Source organism: Coenobita brevimanus, chromosome 40, assembly GCF_032717465.1.
Source record: "Coenobita brevimanus isolate Jiangsu-jjx chromosome 40, ASM3271746v2, whole genome shotgun sequence".
Taxonomy (NCBI): Eukaryota; Metazoa; Arthropoda; class Malacostraca; order Decapoda; family Coenobitidae; genus Coenobita; species Coenobita brevimanus.
The window spans coordinates 61,961,828-61,976,758 of NC_136993.1; the positions used below are offsets into that span (position 1 = coordinate 61,961,828).

General features: G+C 40.1%; 1 protein-coding gene across 1 annotated transcript in view; it reads left to right on the top strand.

Moving 5' to 3' along the window:
- Positions 1–11,697, top strand: part of LOC145397160 (uncharacterized) — a 94,803-nt gene extending 83,106 nt beyond the window's left edge. The window contains exons 13-14 of the mRNA XM_080270357.1: positions 866–1,011; positions 11,498–11,697. Coding sequence (XP_080126483.1) covers positions 866–1,011; positions 11,498–11,697 — 346 coding nt within the window. The remainder of the gene's footprint in view (positions 1–865; positions 1,012–11,497) is intronic.
- The last annotated feature ends 3,234 nt before the right edge of the window (positions 11,698–14,931 follow it).

Genomic DNA, 14,931 nt, shown 5'->3' on the forward strand with positions numbered 1-14,931 from the left:
TATACAGGACGAGAAAGTGAATGCTACGTACTTTACTGAAAGAGAAATTGAATGCCTTCAGTGACAATAAACTACTATTACTGAAAGAAACTTATAGATAAAGACTGTAGATATATATAAGTGTTATATAGTAACAAAAATATAAAGTGTGAGGGGTTTTATGAACAATAAATGACAGAACACCAGCGGCGAATGATCTCAAGTGGGAAGGTCATATACACGCTCATAATTTTCATTGCTTTCACTGTTTTTTTTTGTTTTTTTCTGGAGTATGGATTCCAAACTATTTGAGAATCATAGAATAGTGTTTCTAGTGATACTATCAGGCTGTGGTAATCATATTACGGGTTGTTGGGAAGTGTAAAGTGGAGACTTCGTTACCCAACTTCAGAGGTCTCCACAAGTCCTATGGTACTCGACGAAGGCTCAACAAACATCCCAGGAGAAAGCTGAAGGTATGTGCTATATGCATATATGATTTTAATATTCTATGACTAATAACTGATTTTTGGCAAATATTTTTAGAGAGTCTGTCAGAACACGAATATGCCCGCGGGAGCTGCAAGTCAAAGCAAAACAAGCCCGCGGTTAAGGGGTTAAGGAACTGAATTGCGTTCATGCAGACCTTAATGATATACCATAAGACCCGCCGACATTTCGTAAAAACATGTCCACTAATAACAGTACACCAGTTCTGTATGAGACAACCCTAGCATGAATTCAGTATGGACGGTGGGTGTTTCCTCCGAAGCAGTGGCATGTGGAGATGCATTGTATGTAAGAGGCTGCTGGTTCTTGGGGAATGGGCTGTTAGGTGTATGCCCATAGTCGGACACATAAAAAAAACATTTTTCTTGTTGTACAGAATGTCTTCCATGGCTGAGGCTGGCTTGTACTACCAGTGGATCAAGAAAATGGTTCCCAACTCCACCTCCTGCCACAACCTTTCCACCAGGATCACCGTCAGTACAACACTCACCCTCTCAAACCTATGGGTGGGTCTTGACAGCTGTATGGCTCGCTCTTTCAACTCATAATGGGTGATATTTTTCATGCTGTGTGTGTGTGTGTGTGTGTTCTTACCTAATTGTTCTTACCTAATTGTATCTTTACTGGAATGGGTCAAGCTCGTACTGTCCCGTGTCTTAAACCATATTTATTGTACATATCCTTAAATTTGTGAATTGTTTTGGCACACACTATTTCATTCGGTAGTACATTCCACTGATCAGTTGCTCTGTTTGGGAAACTAAATTTCCTTACGTCTTTATCACCTCTCTTCTTGTGCAGTTTTTTGCAGTGTCCTCTTGCAATGCTTCCCCATAGGTTAAGTAATCATTTATGTCTATTTTCTCCTTCCCTGATATGCATTTATATAGCATTATCATGTCACCTCTTTTCCTTCACTCCTGTAGTGTTGGTAGATTCAGTTTATTTAGTCTTTTTTCGTAGCTTAGATCCCTTAAGCTTGGTACTCATCTTGTAGCGGCCCTTTGAACTTTTTCGATCTTGTCTGTGTTTTTTGAGATGAGGACTCCAGACTACTGATGCATACTCCAGGGTTGGTCTGATGAATGATATTATTATCCTTCTTAGCATGTCTTCATTTATGTATGTGAATGCTATTCTCATATTTGTAAGCAGTGTATACATGTTTTGCGGTAGGTGGTGGCGACCATCATCCACTCACGATGTAGTGCTGCCTACCTCCTTAGCTTTTATCATTCTTTTTCTGTGCCTGCCCTCCTCTCTTCCTATTTCTCCTGTCTTTCCTGTCACTTCTTATTCCCTTTTTTTTCCTTTACAGGTGGCTTTACATTGAGTGACAAACCAAATGGTTTCCTGTAAGCCAAGAAACCATTTACAACGCTGGGTGGTAACCATATAACTAAACCATACGTGCTCCCTACGTGTCAACAAGTGGGATGGTGGAGGGTTGGTGCCCCTCCCTGTAAAACAACTAACTCAGTGTCAAATGGCCACCCTTTGCGGGATTGTGGTGTCTGGCAATAGATAGATAGTATACATGTTCCGTACTTTCTCACTGATGTGGTAAGCCGGAGATAGTATGTTATTGATAATCACACCTAGGTCCTTCTCTCTTTCTGATGTGTGTAGGGTTTTATTTCCTAACGTATAGTCCCAATCAGGTCTTTTTCCACTTTTACCAAACTTGATTACTTGACACTTGTCCACATTGGATTCCGTTTGCCATGTATTACTCCATTCATGAAGTTTATTTAATTCTTCTTGTAGCTCTTTACAAGAGTCTGTGTTAGTAAATCTCCTTTGTATTTTTGCATCATCTGCAAACATATTTAGATAGCTGTCATTTCCAGTGTTACTGTCTATATCATTTATATACACTAAAAACATGATTGGAGCCCTGTGGTACTCCACTAGTCACTTCTTTCTATGATGATTAATTTCCCCTTAGTACTGTTCTCATTTCTCTTTTTATGAGAAAATCTTGCATCCAACAATACAGTTTGCCTCGAATTCCTCCCTGATGGTACAGTTTCCATAAAAGTCTTTGGTGTGGTACTGTGTCAAATGCTTTCTTGAAATCTAAATAGATACCGTCCACCCATCCTTCTCTTTCCTGTATTGTGTCTGTTACTCTGTCATAGTAGCTCAGCAGATTAGTAACACATGATTTTCCTTTCCTGAAACCAAACTGTCTTTCTGTTATCATATTGAGTTCTTCTAGATGATTTACCCAAGCCTTTCTTATAAGCTTTTCTAATACCTTGCTTACAACACTGGTCAGTGATAATGGTCGGTAGTTGAGTGGATTTTGTCTATTCCCTTTCTTGAATAAGGGGACAATGTTTGCTTTCTTCCAAATATCAGGTAGTTTACCTTGGCTCAAGGATTTCTTGAAAATTAAATATAATGGTTTACTTAACTCCTTTGCACATTCACGTAGCACCCAACATGACATTTCATCAGGACCATTTGATTTTCCTTTGTCTAATTTACTTAGCTCCTACTGTATTTCTTTTTCTGATGTTTGTATATCTGGTAGTATGTGTGGGCATGTATGTTCCACATAGTTCCTCTCAATTTTTTTTTTCTGTAAAAACTGATTGGAAATTCTTATTTAGTGCTTCACAAATATCCTTCTCTTGTGTATAGGTGATTCCTTCGTCCATAATGGATTGTATGTTATCTTTTACTTTGGTTTTGCTTCTGATGTAGCTGTAAAATAGCTTCGGTTGATCGCTACTTTTATTTATGATATCCTCCTCAAATTGTTTTTGGATTTCCCTCCTTATTCTTGTATAATCGTTTCTTGCCTGTTTGTAATTATTATATGCCCTTTCACTATTATGTCTTCTGTATCTATTCCACAACAAATCTCTTCTTTCTTTTGGTTTTTTACATTCTGTATTGAACCATTTCTCTATATTCTTTTCTGCTTCTTTGTGCTGAGGGATGTCCTTTTGGATTCCTAATTCATAAAATTCACAGAATTTTTTATATACAGCATTTAAATCTTGTCCTCTAAGTTCCTTTTTCCCAATTAGTTTCTAAGAAGTACTTTTTTAGGTCATGATAATTTCCCTTTTTATAGTTTAGGCTCTTTTTGTAACTTTCATTGCTGTTAACTATGTCATATGCTATCCTGAAGTTGTAATTTAGTACTGCATGATCGCTTGTGCCGAATGGAGGGCGATATATTAAACTGTCAATATCATTTTCTTGCCTAGTAAATATGAGATCTAGCATTGAGGGTACATCGAGTCCTCTTTTTCTGGTGGTTTCCCTCACCTGTTGCGTTAGGAAAAACTCTTGCACGAGATCCAGGAGCTTTTGGCCCCAACAGCTTTCCTGGCTTATTATATCTAGAGGATTCCAATTTATATTTGTATTAAAATCTCCAGTTAGTATAATTCGTTCCGATTTCTCTTCCATTTTATGTAGTAATGCTCTTAAACTCTGAATTGTACTCTCTGCCAGGTTCTCATATTCGTCTCTTTCCCATGTGTTTGATCTAGGTGGCATATACAATTTGGCTACAATTACCTTCCCTTCAGTTCTGTTGATCTCTACTGCAATCAATTCTACTTGTGAAGGTATATCTAGTTCTATTTCTTTGATTTTTAGATTTTTCTTAGTTAATATTCTAATTCCTCTTCCTTTTTTAAGTTCCTATCTCTTCTCCATATATTATATTCCTTTAAGTTTAGGATGTCATTCGACATCCTTGGTGTTAATTTTGTTTCAGTTAGGCATATTATATATGGTTCATTTTCTCTGACATAATCATTCATCTCTAATAATTTAGTTACCATTCCATCCATATTTGAGTACATCAACATCATCTTGTTTATATACTTGTAATGACATGGTTCTACTACCTTCCTCCTTTTTATTCCCTCCTGTTTATGTACTACTTTAGCACCTGCAATCCTATTATTTTGTTAAAAAAAATTCTTCTTCTCCTCTTCTGATCTTCCCTTATTTTTTGTTTTTGCTTCCTCCCTCTTCTCTTTCAGTAATTCCAGTTCCTCTTGTGCTAGGCATCTTTTTATCCATACATTTTTGAACTCCTCTTTTTCCATAAGATTCTTTGCATTTTTTAGTATCTCCTCCACGGTGTTTATACTCTGGATGGTTACCTTTAGAGGTCTTGACTTGCTTTTCTCGTATTTCCCTAACCTTTTTTGTTCCTCTATGTCTTTACTACAGATTTCCTCTGATACTTCTTTCAATAAGCTCATTACATTTGCCATCTCCTTTTTGTCTCTTGAGATCTTGTTTTTTACTTCTTCCTCTTCTATACCAGTGATTACTATAGATTTGTTGACATCTACTGAATCTCTGACTAACTTTGGATTGTTTTGGATTATTCCTTTCACTTCCTGTTTAATGCTTTTTTTCCGCCACCCTTGTTTCTAAGTCTTTCTTTACTTTCACCATTTCAGCACACGTGGTTTCCACATCATTTTTGTAGCTTTGCACAGCTTCATTTACCTGTGTTATCTTCTCCTCAGTATCACTGCTCTGGTCTATCAGACTGCTTACTTGCCTAATTGTCTCTGTATCATTTTTGAACTCTTCCATAATACTCTTGTGGTTGACTACTGTACTTGCCATTTCACTAATTTTCCTCCTAAGTGTACTCACCTCCACTGTTAGTTCATTTATGGTTGTGCCATTCTTGTTGACCTCCCTTCCTAGTTTATCTATTTCTTCCTTTTGCAAGTGCATCTGCTTCTTAATTTCATCATTCTCATTCTGAAAAGCCATCTCCAGTTTGTGTACACACTCCACCAGTTTATTGTGAGTCTCCATTTCAACCAGTTCCTGGTAGAAATCATCATCCTGCTTTCTACCTTTATCCCTTTTCTTTTCCAAATTTGCTTTACTAAAGTATGTGGCCATTTTGCAGTACTAAAAGCACATAGAGTACTTACATTCCCTGGGGCAGCTGTAGTCTAAACAAACAATCAGCTGACTGAGCGCATTCTTTCGCTACTTTGTTCTCTTTTCTGTTTGAACAAGTCTTGCTTAAGCTTCTACTTCTTAATTTTTTTTTATTTTTTTAAATAATAGAAAACCATTTAGTCTAACCTGGTACAGAGCTTGACTCATATAGAGATACTTATTTAGGTAATACCACTGGCCAATGCTGGCCCGGTATGGAGAGTTGTCGGCCTGCGTCTGCTCTCCTTGGTGCCTACTCGGTGTGTGTGTGTGTGTGTGTGTGTGAACAAAATATTTCAGATATTTCTCATCCGATTTTAATTATACTTAGTTAAGGGTAAGAACATGGTAAACCTACTAATTTTTTTTAGACCAGTAGGTCAAAGATCAAGGTGACGGGGCTAGGTCAAACGTTAATCTAACAAAATCATCTAAGTGGATAGCCTAAGTCGTCAAATCTCATTCCAGGGCATGTTTGCAGTTCTGGCTGGTGGACACGCTGCCAGTCTGTTGATTCTGCTCTTTGAATTTGTTAGTAAAGCTGCTGGAAGATGGACAAATGCAGATGCTCTTCCCCCCGTCCCTGTTATGTGAACCTGAAGCTGGATATTCGGGAACATATCTGACAGGTTTCTGTAGCTGTCTACCTGTGTGTGTGTGTGTGTCTCCCTCCATCTCTCTCTCTTCTGAGATCCACAAAATAATCTCAGCAATAACCAGAATTCAACCCATAACCATGCATTCCCCACCCAATCCCCAGCCAGCAGTCCAAATAAGTCACCACAATCTCCCTTGTCAGTCTCAAACCTTCCATTCATTCCACGTAGCAAGACCACCAGAATTCTATCTACCTACCTATAGCCCGACGCCCTAATCCCGCAAAGGATGGCAGCAGACAAAATGCCTCCATATCGCTCTGTCACCCACCATTTGACTGCCCTCCCCCCAAACTCACTTCCCTCTCCCTCATATACCTCTCAACTCCATCCCTCCACCTCATCCCTGGTCTCCCCGACCCTCTCCTTTCCTCCACTTCACCTACATACACCCTCATAGTCTCTCATTTTCCATTCACTCCACATGTCAAAACCACCTCAGTGTATTTCTCATAATTTTCTCAATCACATCCACGTCCACCCCACAACCGTCTTTCACTTCTTCATTAGTCAACCTGTCCCTCCATGTCACTCCACATGCTCCTCTCAGGTAACTCATTTCCACTGCTCTCGCTCTTGACTTGTTCCCCTCTAGCAAGGTCCATGCCTCTCTTCCATAGGTCAGGGTAGGGATCACAATACTGTCATGCAGTGACTTCTTAACTTCCATACTCACCTCCCTATTTCTCATCACTGCTTTCAGTGAACCAACAACCTTCCTTCCCTGTTGTGCCCATTCATGCATCAGAATTTCTCCCTATAATATCTGCTACATGATCTCCACCCGAAGTTTCCTATGTGCTGCAGTACTTTATTTTCCTGTAGTACGAGTAAGCATTTTATGAAACCGTCGCCAAGAATTCTCTTTTGGACATGGATATGATGTTTTGGAGTGTATGTAATTCAGTGTGATGCGGTTTGGCCCTTTAGAGTGCTCTATACGCGAGATTGGTTGCTTGTGATTTATTGTTATTATTATAAGAGTTTATCCTGACATTTCGTTTCGTTTCTGAAGACTCCAACATGCTTGCATGCGTTGACCTTGGTCACCTAATGGCGGCTCTCCATGCTGCTCGATTTCTGGCAGCTTTGCTGCTTAGTCCCTTATCCCTGCAGTGTACCTCTAAAACCATCACATCTCTTATGCACCCACATATCACAAACACTGCGCAAGATGGAATAATATTACTTCCCACGCCTTCATGGCAAATCGATCATGGCCACACCCCCTCTTCTTTGACTGTTCTGCCCCTAGCCCTACATACCATCACTATTGCTTTATCTGCATTTACTCTTAAACCCTTGTGCCCCATACCATCTCTCCATTTCCTAACTCTTTCCTCTGCTTCCCTTTCATTTTCTGCAATCAACACAAAATCATCAGCATACAACATCTCCCACGGGAGTCCATTTCTGAAGTCACGTGAGAGGGCTTCAAGTACAATAATAAACAAAAAGGGGCTCAAGATTGACTCCTGATTCGCACCAACAGTCACGGAAAACTACTCACTCGAAACTCCATTCAAATTTTCCTGGGTGAGATCACCCACATATGTGGCCATAACCACCCTATCAAGTCACTCCGCAATCCCAAGCTTTCTCATTGCCCAATTCACCACCTCTCAAGGGACCCTGTCAAAGGCCTTCTCCAAATCAGCAAAAACAAAGTACAGTTCCCTTTTCTATCCTGTCACGGAGTGCGGTAGCCACTCCGTAAGAAGGAATGGTGCAGGTTCAAAATAGTGTCCTGTACATTGGGTATAGGAGCATTCACGCTAAAACGGTCGCAAAACCCAGTTCTAAGCTTACGAAATAAGAGACTTTCGGCATTCAAGTGCAAAACTACTTGCAAAGTCATGCCAACCTTAGCAGATGTCGCAAAATCGAACCGCAAAAATATAAATTGTGTTCTTCTTTCATTCTTTTTTTCTTCCTCATCAGTTATAACTCCACAACAAAAAGGAGTACGTGAGCGTACCATACACCATAGCGCTACTTGTCGAGTGTAGATGTTGCTCTCAGTGTTAAAAAAAGCATTAAGGCTACGGCTCTTACGTTACAGCCTCAAAACCGCATTGCAGTCACCCGTAAGTACGCCATTTTGTACAATATTGGTTAGCTGTAGCTCGTCCACAGTTAAAGAACTTCCCAAAACACTTCTTTGCATGGGAAGGCACCTTCTTTTTTGTCTTTCAGTGTGCTGTGCATGTATAAAGCCAAATCTAACACTTGCTTTATGCATAATTATACTTCCACCAAGAGATCATTAACTAGAAAACAAAAATTTTCTTCTAAAATGATTGTTAAGAAGTGGTAATGGCAAAAGTGCACAGATAAGAGATGGAACAGGCAAAGAAACGAGAGAGCATTCAGGATGGAAGGAGATTTGGAAACCTACTGTAGACCCATTACTTCATTCCACCAGTTACAAGTTTGTGGCTAAAGTGTGGAATGTAGTTATGAGTATGGATCTCCAAATCTCCCCCCATTCTGAATGGTCTCTTGTTTCTGTTTTTTTTTTTTTTCATCTGTGCACTTTTGCCATTCCTAATTCTCATCAATCATGGTAGAAGAGAATGTTTGTTTTCTATACATCTTTCCTGAAGCTGTCGAACATTTGATAATGGCATCAGTGATCCTTTTGCCTGGCTTAAACCCAAACTGCATCTCATCAAGATTCACCCATTCTCTAATCAAACCTTCTAGAACTCTCTCCATTGCCTTTATTATCTGGTCAGAAAGCTTTATGCCTCTATAATTTCCTCTTTCCAGGTCATCACCATTCCCCTTGTACACATTTTATCTACTCTTCAACCAATTATCTGGGACAACACACTCATATATAACTGTATTTATCTAATCAGTGACCAACCCCACTCCAATATCTCTTGAGGTTTTCAACATTTCAGCAGTCTACCCAGACATACCTGCTGACTTCCCCACCTGCATCCTGCCTATTGCCCTACTCACAGTATCCAGTGTTTGGCCCTTGACACTTTGTCAACGGCCAAACACTGGATCTGCTGGCTCCAGACTAGAGATGTACAGTACATCCCCCTAGTATGCGCCTATATGGGCAGCAGAGGACGTTGCGTACCTGTAATTTGCGTACTGTGAATACATAAACTTATGGAAGAAATTACATATGGGCGGCCCTTGAGATGCCTTTCAGACCTAAGTATTGTACTATACAGGGAAACTATCTAAGACATATTACTTAAGATAAAGTAAACCAACAAGATTTTGGCTTTACTAGGATCAACAAGGATATGGCTTAACTAAACCAACAAGAATATGGCTGCTCACCTTTACCCAAGAGGACAACAGACGTGATGGAAGTAAGAAGAGGATCCGAGGCAGGATGAGACACCTAGCGTAGGTCTCCTGCATCACCTACCACACCAGCCGACACACCACTTTCCTCGCCACTTTCGTCATCAGCACTTTCGACACTTTCACTACCTAATGTACTCACTTCGTTCATAAACCCTTCAAAGTCTATTTCTGACACCTCAGTCATCGAATCTGCCTCTTGATCCTCCTCAGGATATGGCTTTTCTGATGTTGAAGGGAGTGATTCCTCACTTTGTCCAAGCCAAAGGAAACGGGTGATGATTATTTGCTTCCGTCTGTTTACTTCCTGGTTGTGCTTGTCGGTGTAGTAGCAGAAGGTTCTGTCCAGTGAAGACATCACCTCCTCCACTTGCAACTGAGAGTGTTCGATGTCCTGAATTGTTCCTTGAATTTATCAAGCGCACACAGTACCCTGCTGATCTCCATCATGGTCAAATCTTCACTCTCAATCACTGGTGTTGCTGCCTTTTCTGCTGCTATCTCCTGCTCCAGGTGGGCGGAACATAGGCAACCATTATTGCTTCTTGGAGGGGCAATGTCACGAACTCAGGGTAACCCCGGATTTGGGCCACTCTTCGCTGACCGTCTTGCTTACAAGGAGTTCACTCCGCGTACTAATAAAAAATACACTAAAAAAACAAAAAAAGGCCCTCGTGTACAAGGGGGATTGCGTACTCGGAACTCGCGTACTGTGGGGATGTACTGTATTGGATGTCTGAATTCAGAGATCCTTGGATGCGGATATTTATTAAATAGCGAATGTTGGTGCAGATGCAGATACAGATACGGAGGTTGATTTTATCACAAACGCGGATGCAGATGCAGATGTGGATGTGGATTTCAAAAATGATGTGGATTTTCCACATATGCGGATGAGGACATCCGATACATCTCTATCTTGTGACAAAAACCAACATATTAATAATTGATCATGTCTCTGAGTGTTTAATGAACAAAAATTCTCTGGTAATATGAACAATTTGACAATATGTTAAACTTCATGCTAACCATGATTTGCCGGAGAAATATGCTAACTTTAACATAATTATGCAACATCTGGCCACGCTGCACTGTATCACCGAGTGATAAGAAGTGTTTAGTGTTGCCAGTTCTTGTTTTTCTGTCTTCTTTTTTTATCCACCACATCCTGTTTGAGTGTGGTGAGGATGCAGATTTGGATGCTGATGTTTATTAAACTGCGAATGCAGATTCGGATGCAGATTTTTTTTTTTTTATATCACAAAAGCAGATGCAGATGCGGCTGTAAAGAATGATGCGGATCTTCCACATATGCGGATATGGATATCCAATACATCTCTACTCCAAACCTTCCCCGTCACAGTCAAACTCCTCATTCAACAACCGATTGTAGTGCTGTCTCCAGGCGTCTTTAATATCTCCACTGTTCACCACTACCTTTCCATCATCATTCTTCACACCCTGCTGACCTATGATAACCCTATTCTCCCTCTTCATCTGATTTGCCACCTTAAATATCATATTCTTCCTTTCCCATCTATTTAGATTGTCCAGTAAATGTAACTGAGATTCAGACTTTGCCTTCTAAACCTCTCTTCTAGGCCTAAGCTTGGCAGCCAAGTATTCCTCTCTTCTACCACCCTCTCTCCACTCCCGGAGAAACCTTCTTTTCTCCTTAACTGCAGCTTTTACACCCTCATCCTACCACCAAGTTACTTTGAGTCTTGGAGGGCTCCTTGTCCACTCACACACTGAATCAGTAACTCTCAAGAGGTTGTTTTGGGGGGCTCTTGTCTCTTCGTTAACGCCGCTATCAACGTCTCCCTGTTCAGCCACCATTCTACTTATCTCGCAGTAGAAGATATCCCTTACTGCTTGGTTATTCGACTTCCATTTTTTCTCTAGGTACATAGGTCCTCTTTTTCATCACCCACACCTTATGCACCATATCACATTAACTTGTGTTGGAACACACAGTCACACCTCCCTAGAAATGAGTTATTTACTTGGAAGGATTGTCTTAGGAGAAAACTTGTGTTATACAGAACTATGTGATCGTGATCCTTTTGCTTCAGCTGCAGAAGCATTATTTGGTTATATCTTTCCAAGGGTACGAGAGGAACTTCTGGATATTAAGAATTACCGTAACCTCAAAGTAACATCCAGTGACGTATCCTTAGACATATTCTGGGCAGAGCTGAAAAGAGATTACCCAAGTATCTCCAAGTGTGTTACTGACGTGATACTGTCAGTTGCAACAACATTTGTCACCTAAGTTTTTCAGTATTAACACATATATATTTGTCATGTCAGAATTTAATTGCATAAAGTTAATTTAAATTTTCTTAAATGATGAAAGGAAACTACTGCTCCTCATTGTACAGCACCGCGTGTTTAAGGTAACGTACTGAATTATCTAGTGTTCAGGATATTTACAAAATCCTTAAATAAGAGACTATTGTGGGTGCATGCACTATTATATATTTGCTTACTTCACATGGGATAATTTTTCAAAAAAAAAAAAAAAAAATGTTTTTCTCAGTGGATAAACTCAGTCAATTTTACTGTGATAGGGTATTAACCGAACTCATTTTACAAAATTAATATTTACTGGGCCCAGTAAAATTAAAATTACCACTGAAACTTTCTGTAATAATAACAAGTCAAAATATTTTTCCTAGAAAATAAATATATGATACTTTCACTGAAAATTAATGAGAAACTTGTGCCTGTTTTGAGGAACACAGGTTTGTAATGCCTTGTTCTGTTATAGAAAGACCCACACGAAGGTCCACATCTGGAGTCATATACAGGGTGTTTTAAAAATTGTGTTCGTAAATTGCAGAATGAACAGAGTAGGAAAATATAAATCTACATTACTATGTAACATTTTTGGAAATTTGTCATATTTACCGTGATTTACACATTTTATGTTTAATAGGAAGCCCTAGGGGATGAAAACGAGTAGTAGCTTACAATCACCTCAGTACCTTAATTTTTTTCATACATTTGTGTACACCGATGTATTGTACATTACAGAATTACAATAGGTGCTCGAAATCCCCCCTCCCCTCCTCGTTGATATAGGCTTGGGCTTGGCGTAGAAGTGACTGGCGTACACGTTTAAATACCCCTCGTGTGTTCCTTACCTGTCTGCACGCCTCTTGAACTCTTTGCCACAGTTCCAGACGGATGTTGACTGGTGTAGCACACACCCTGTTCTTCAGGTGTCCCCAGAGATAAAAGTCAAGTGGAGTTAGGTCGGGTGATCTAGGTGGCCAGGCAATGGGACCTCCGTGGCCTATCCACTTGTCAGGGTACTTAGCATTAAGGAAATCCCTCGTACCTCGTGCAAAGTGAGGTGCAGCCCCATCATGCTGGAACCACATTCTCGTATGTATTCTGAGGGGCACATCTTCAAGTAGTATGGGGAGGTCATCCTGAAGAAATCTCGTGTACACATTGCCTGTAAGTCGTTGTGGTAGCAAAAATGGTCCGATTAGACGATCACCAAGAATACTGGCCCACACATTGATCGCAAGGCGTTCTTGATGTCCCCTTGTTGTTGTTACATGTGGGTTTTCTGTCGCCCATATGTGTTTATTATGTTGGTTTAGCATGCCACCCCTTGTGAACACAGCCTCATCACTCCACAAAACATGTGCAAGAAAACCGTTGTTCTCCCTCGCATGAGTAAGAAGCCACTTGCAGGGGATAATCACATTCGGTCAGAGTGGATGGGCTGATTATGATACAGGTACAGGTCTTGTCTGTGTACAATCCTCCATACAGATGCATGAGCCACACCGAATTGTGCACCAAGTCGACGTGTACATGTAGATGGTTCATCTCAGATGGCGTTGAGAATATCCTTTTCTGCATCGAGTAGGTGCTCAGCATGAGGCGTTCCTCTGTTTACTGCACGTGGATTCAGTGTGCCATATTCCCGTAGTCGTCGTTCTACATGGAGGAAAGTAGGCCGAGATGGTTGCCTCCAGTTAGGATATCGCTCACCATACATCCTTACTGCTTCAGCTGCATTTCCTCCTGCTGCACCCAACGTAAGTAACATGTCTGTGTACTCTGCAGACGTGTATGGCTCCATGTCCGGTGCTGACTTATGACTGCCGGTACATCCTTCTTTCTCACACCTTCTCACAGTACCTTCAAATCACGAAGCTTCGTTCAAACCCATGAGGCAAACATGATTTGCTGCTTCAGGTTCACATTTATGTAGGTTTCGTTAATAATGTACATAACATCGGTGTACACAAGATTATGAAAAAATAAAGGTATTGAGGTGATGATAAGCTACTGATCGTTTTCATCCCCTAGAGTTTCCTATTAAACCTATCACGGTAAATATGACAAATTCCCAAAAATGTCACATAGTAAAGTATAATTTATATATATATATTTTCCTACTCTACTCGTTCTGAATTTTATGAACACTATTTTTGAAACACCCTGTATATTATAGGTGTGCCACAATAGTTCAACAAATTGTATAATGTGCCGTGAAGTAGAAACGGTTGCGTAGTACTTCTCTACAGTACAGTATTGTATCATCATATTCCTGTTACCTCCATGCCGTTCAGGACACTTTTGGTGATGGTAAGGTTAAATACAGCCTTCATTAACCCCTCCACTAATTGGCAGCACATCAGGTCTTTACACTATTTTTACACTACTTTCTAGGTTTTATTTACCCCGGATGATCACCCATTCATTCCCCCTCCCCTTCTCTCTCTCTCTCTCTCTCTCTCTCTCTCTCTCTCTCTCTCTAAATTAACCTATCGTATCCTGATCCAACATTTAACTTAACTATCAGAGTAACCTAACCTTATAGTAAGAAAACACGCTCAACCAAATATACACTTCCTGAAAAAGAAATAAGAACAAAAATATAACAAAGAATGGGCATCAGCACAAGAGCACTCCCATAAGAAGGATGAAATGGTCTGGGTTGAGATCGCTTAATATGTAATTACCTGTGACCCTGTGAATGCATAATAAAGCAATTAGTGCAGAAGATTTGATTACTACTTTTCTTTACTAATACCGTAATGCTTTTACACTAATTAGGGACAGATTTCCCTTTTTTTTGCAGCTAATTTCACGCAGCTCACTGACAGAAAAAGACAATGCTATAGCTCTACATCCTTTCCAGAACACTTCCTTGTGACTAGTGTCATATTCTAATGCCAGTCCAATGTTACAACTCGGCATTCAAACTGGAGAGATGGCAATTTTAGGCCAAGTCAGAATAAAAAGAGTACAGGAGGTCTGTTCATCATTCACTATAATTACAGACTTTTAAGTCCAGAATAGAATTTGACTTTCTTCTCAGTGAATGAAGGCATAAAAAAATCATACTTGAATTTATTAAGGTGTAAAATGCAGAATAGTCATCAAGGAAGAAGTGCTATAAAGTATCCTCCAGTATATGTCAAAGAGAGTACGTGAGTGTGTGTGTGTGTGTGTGTGTGTGTGTGTGTGAGAGAGAGAG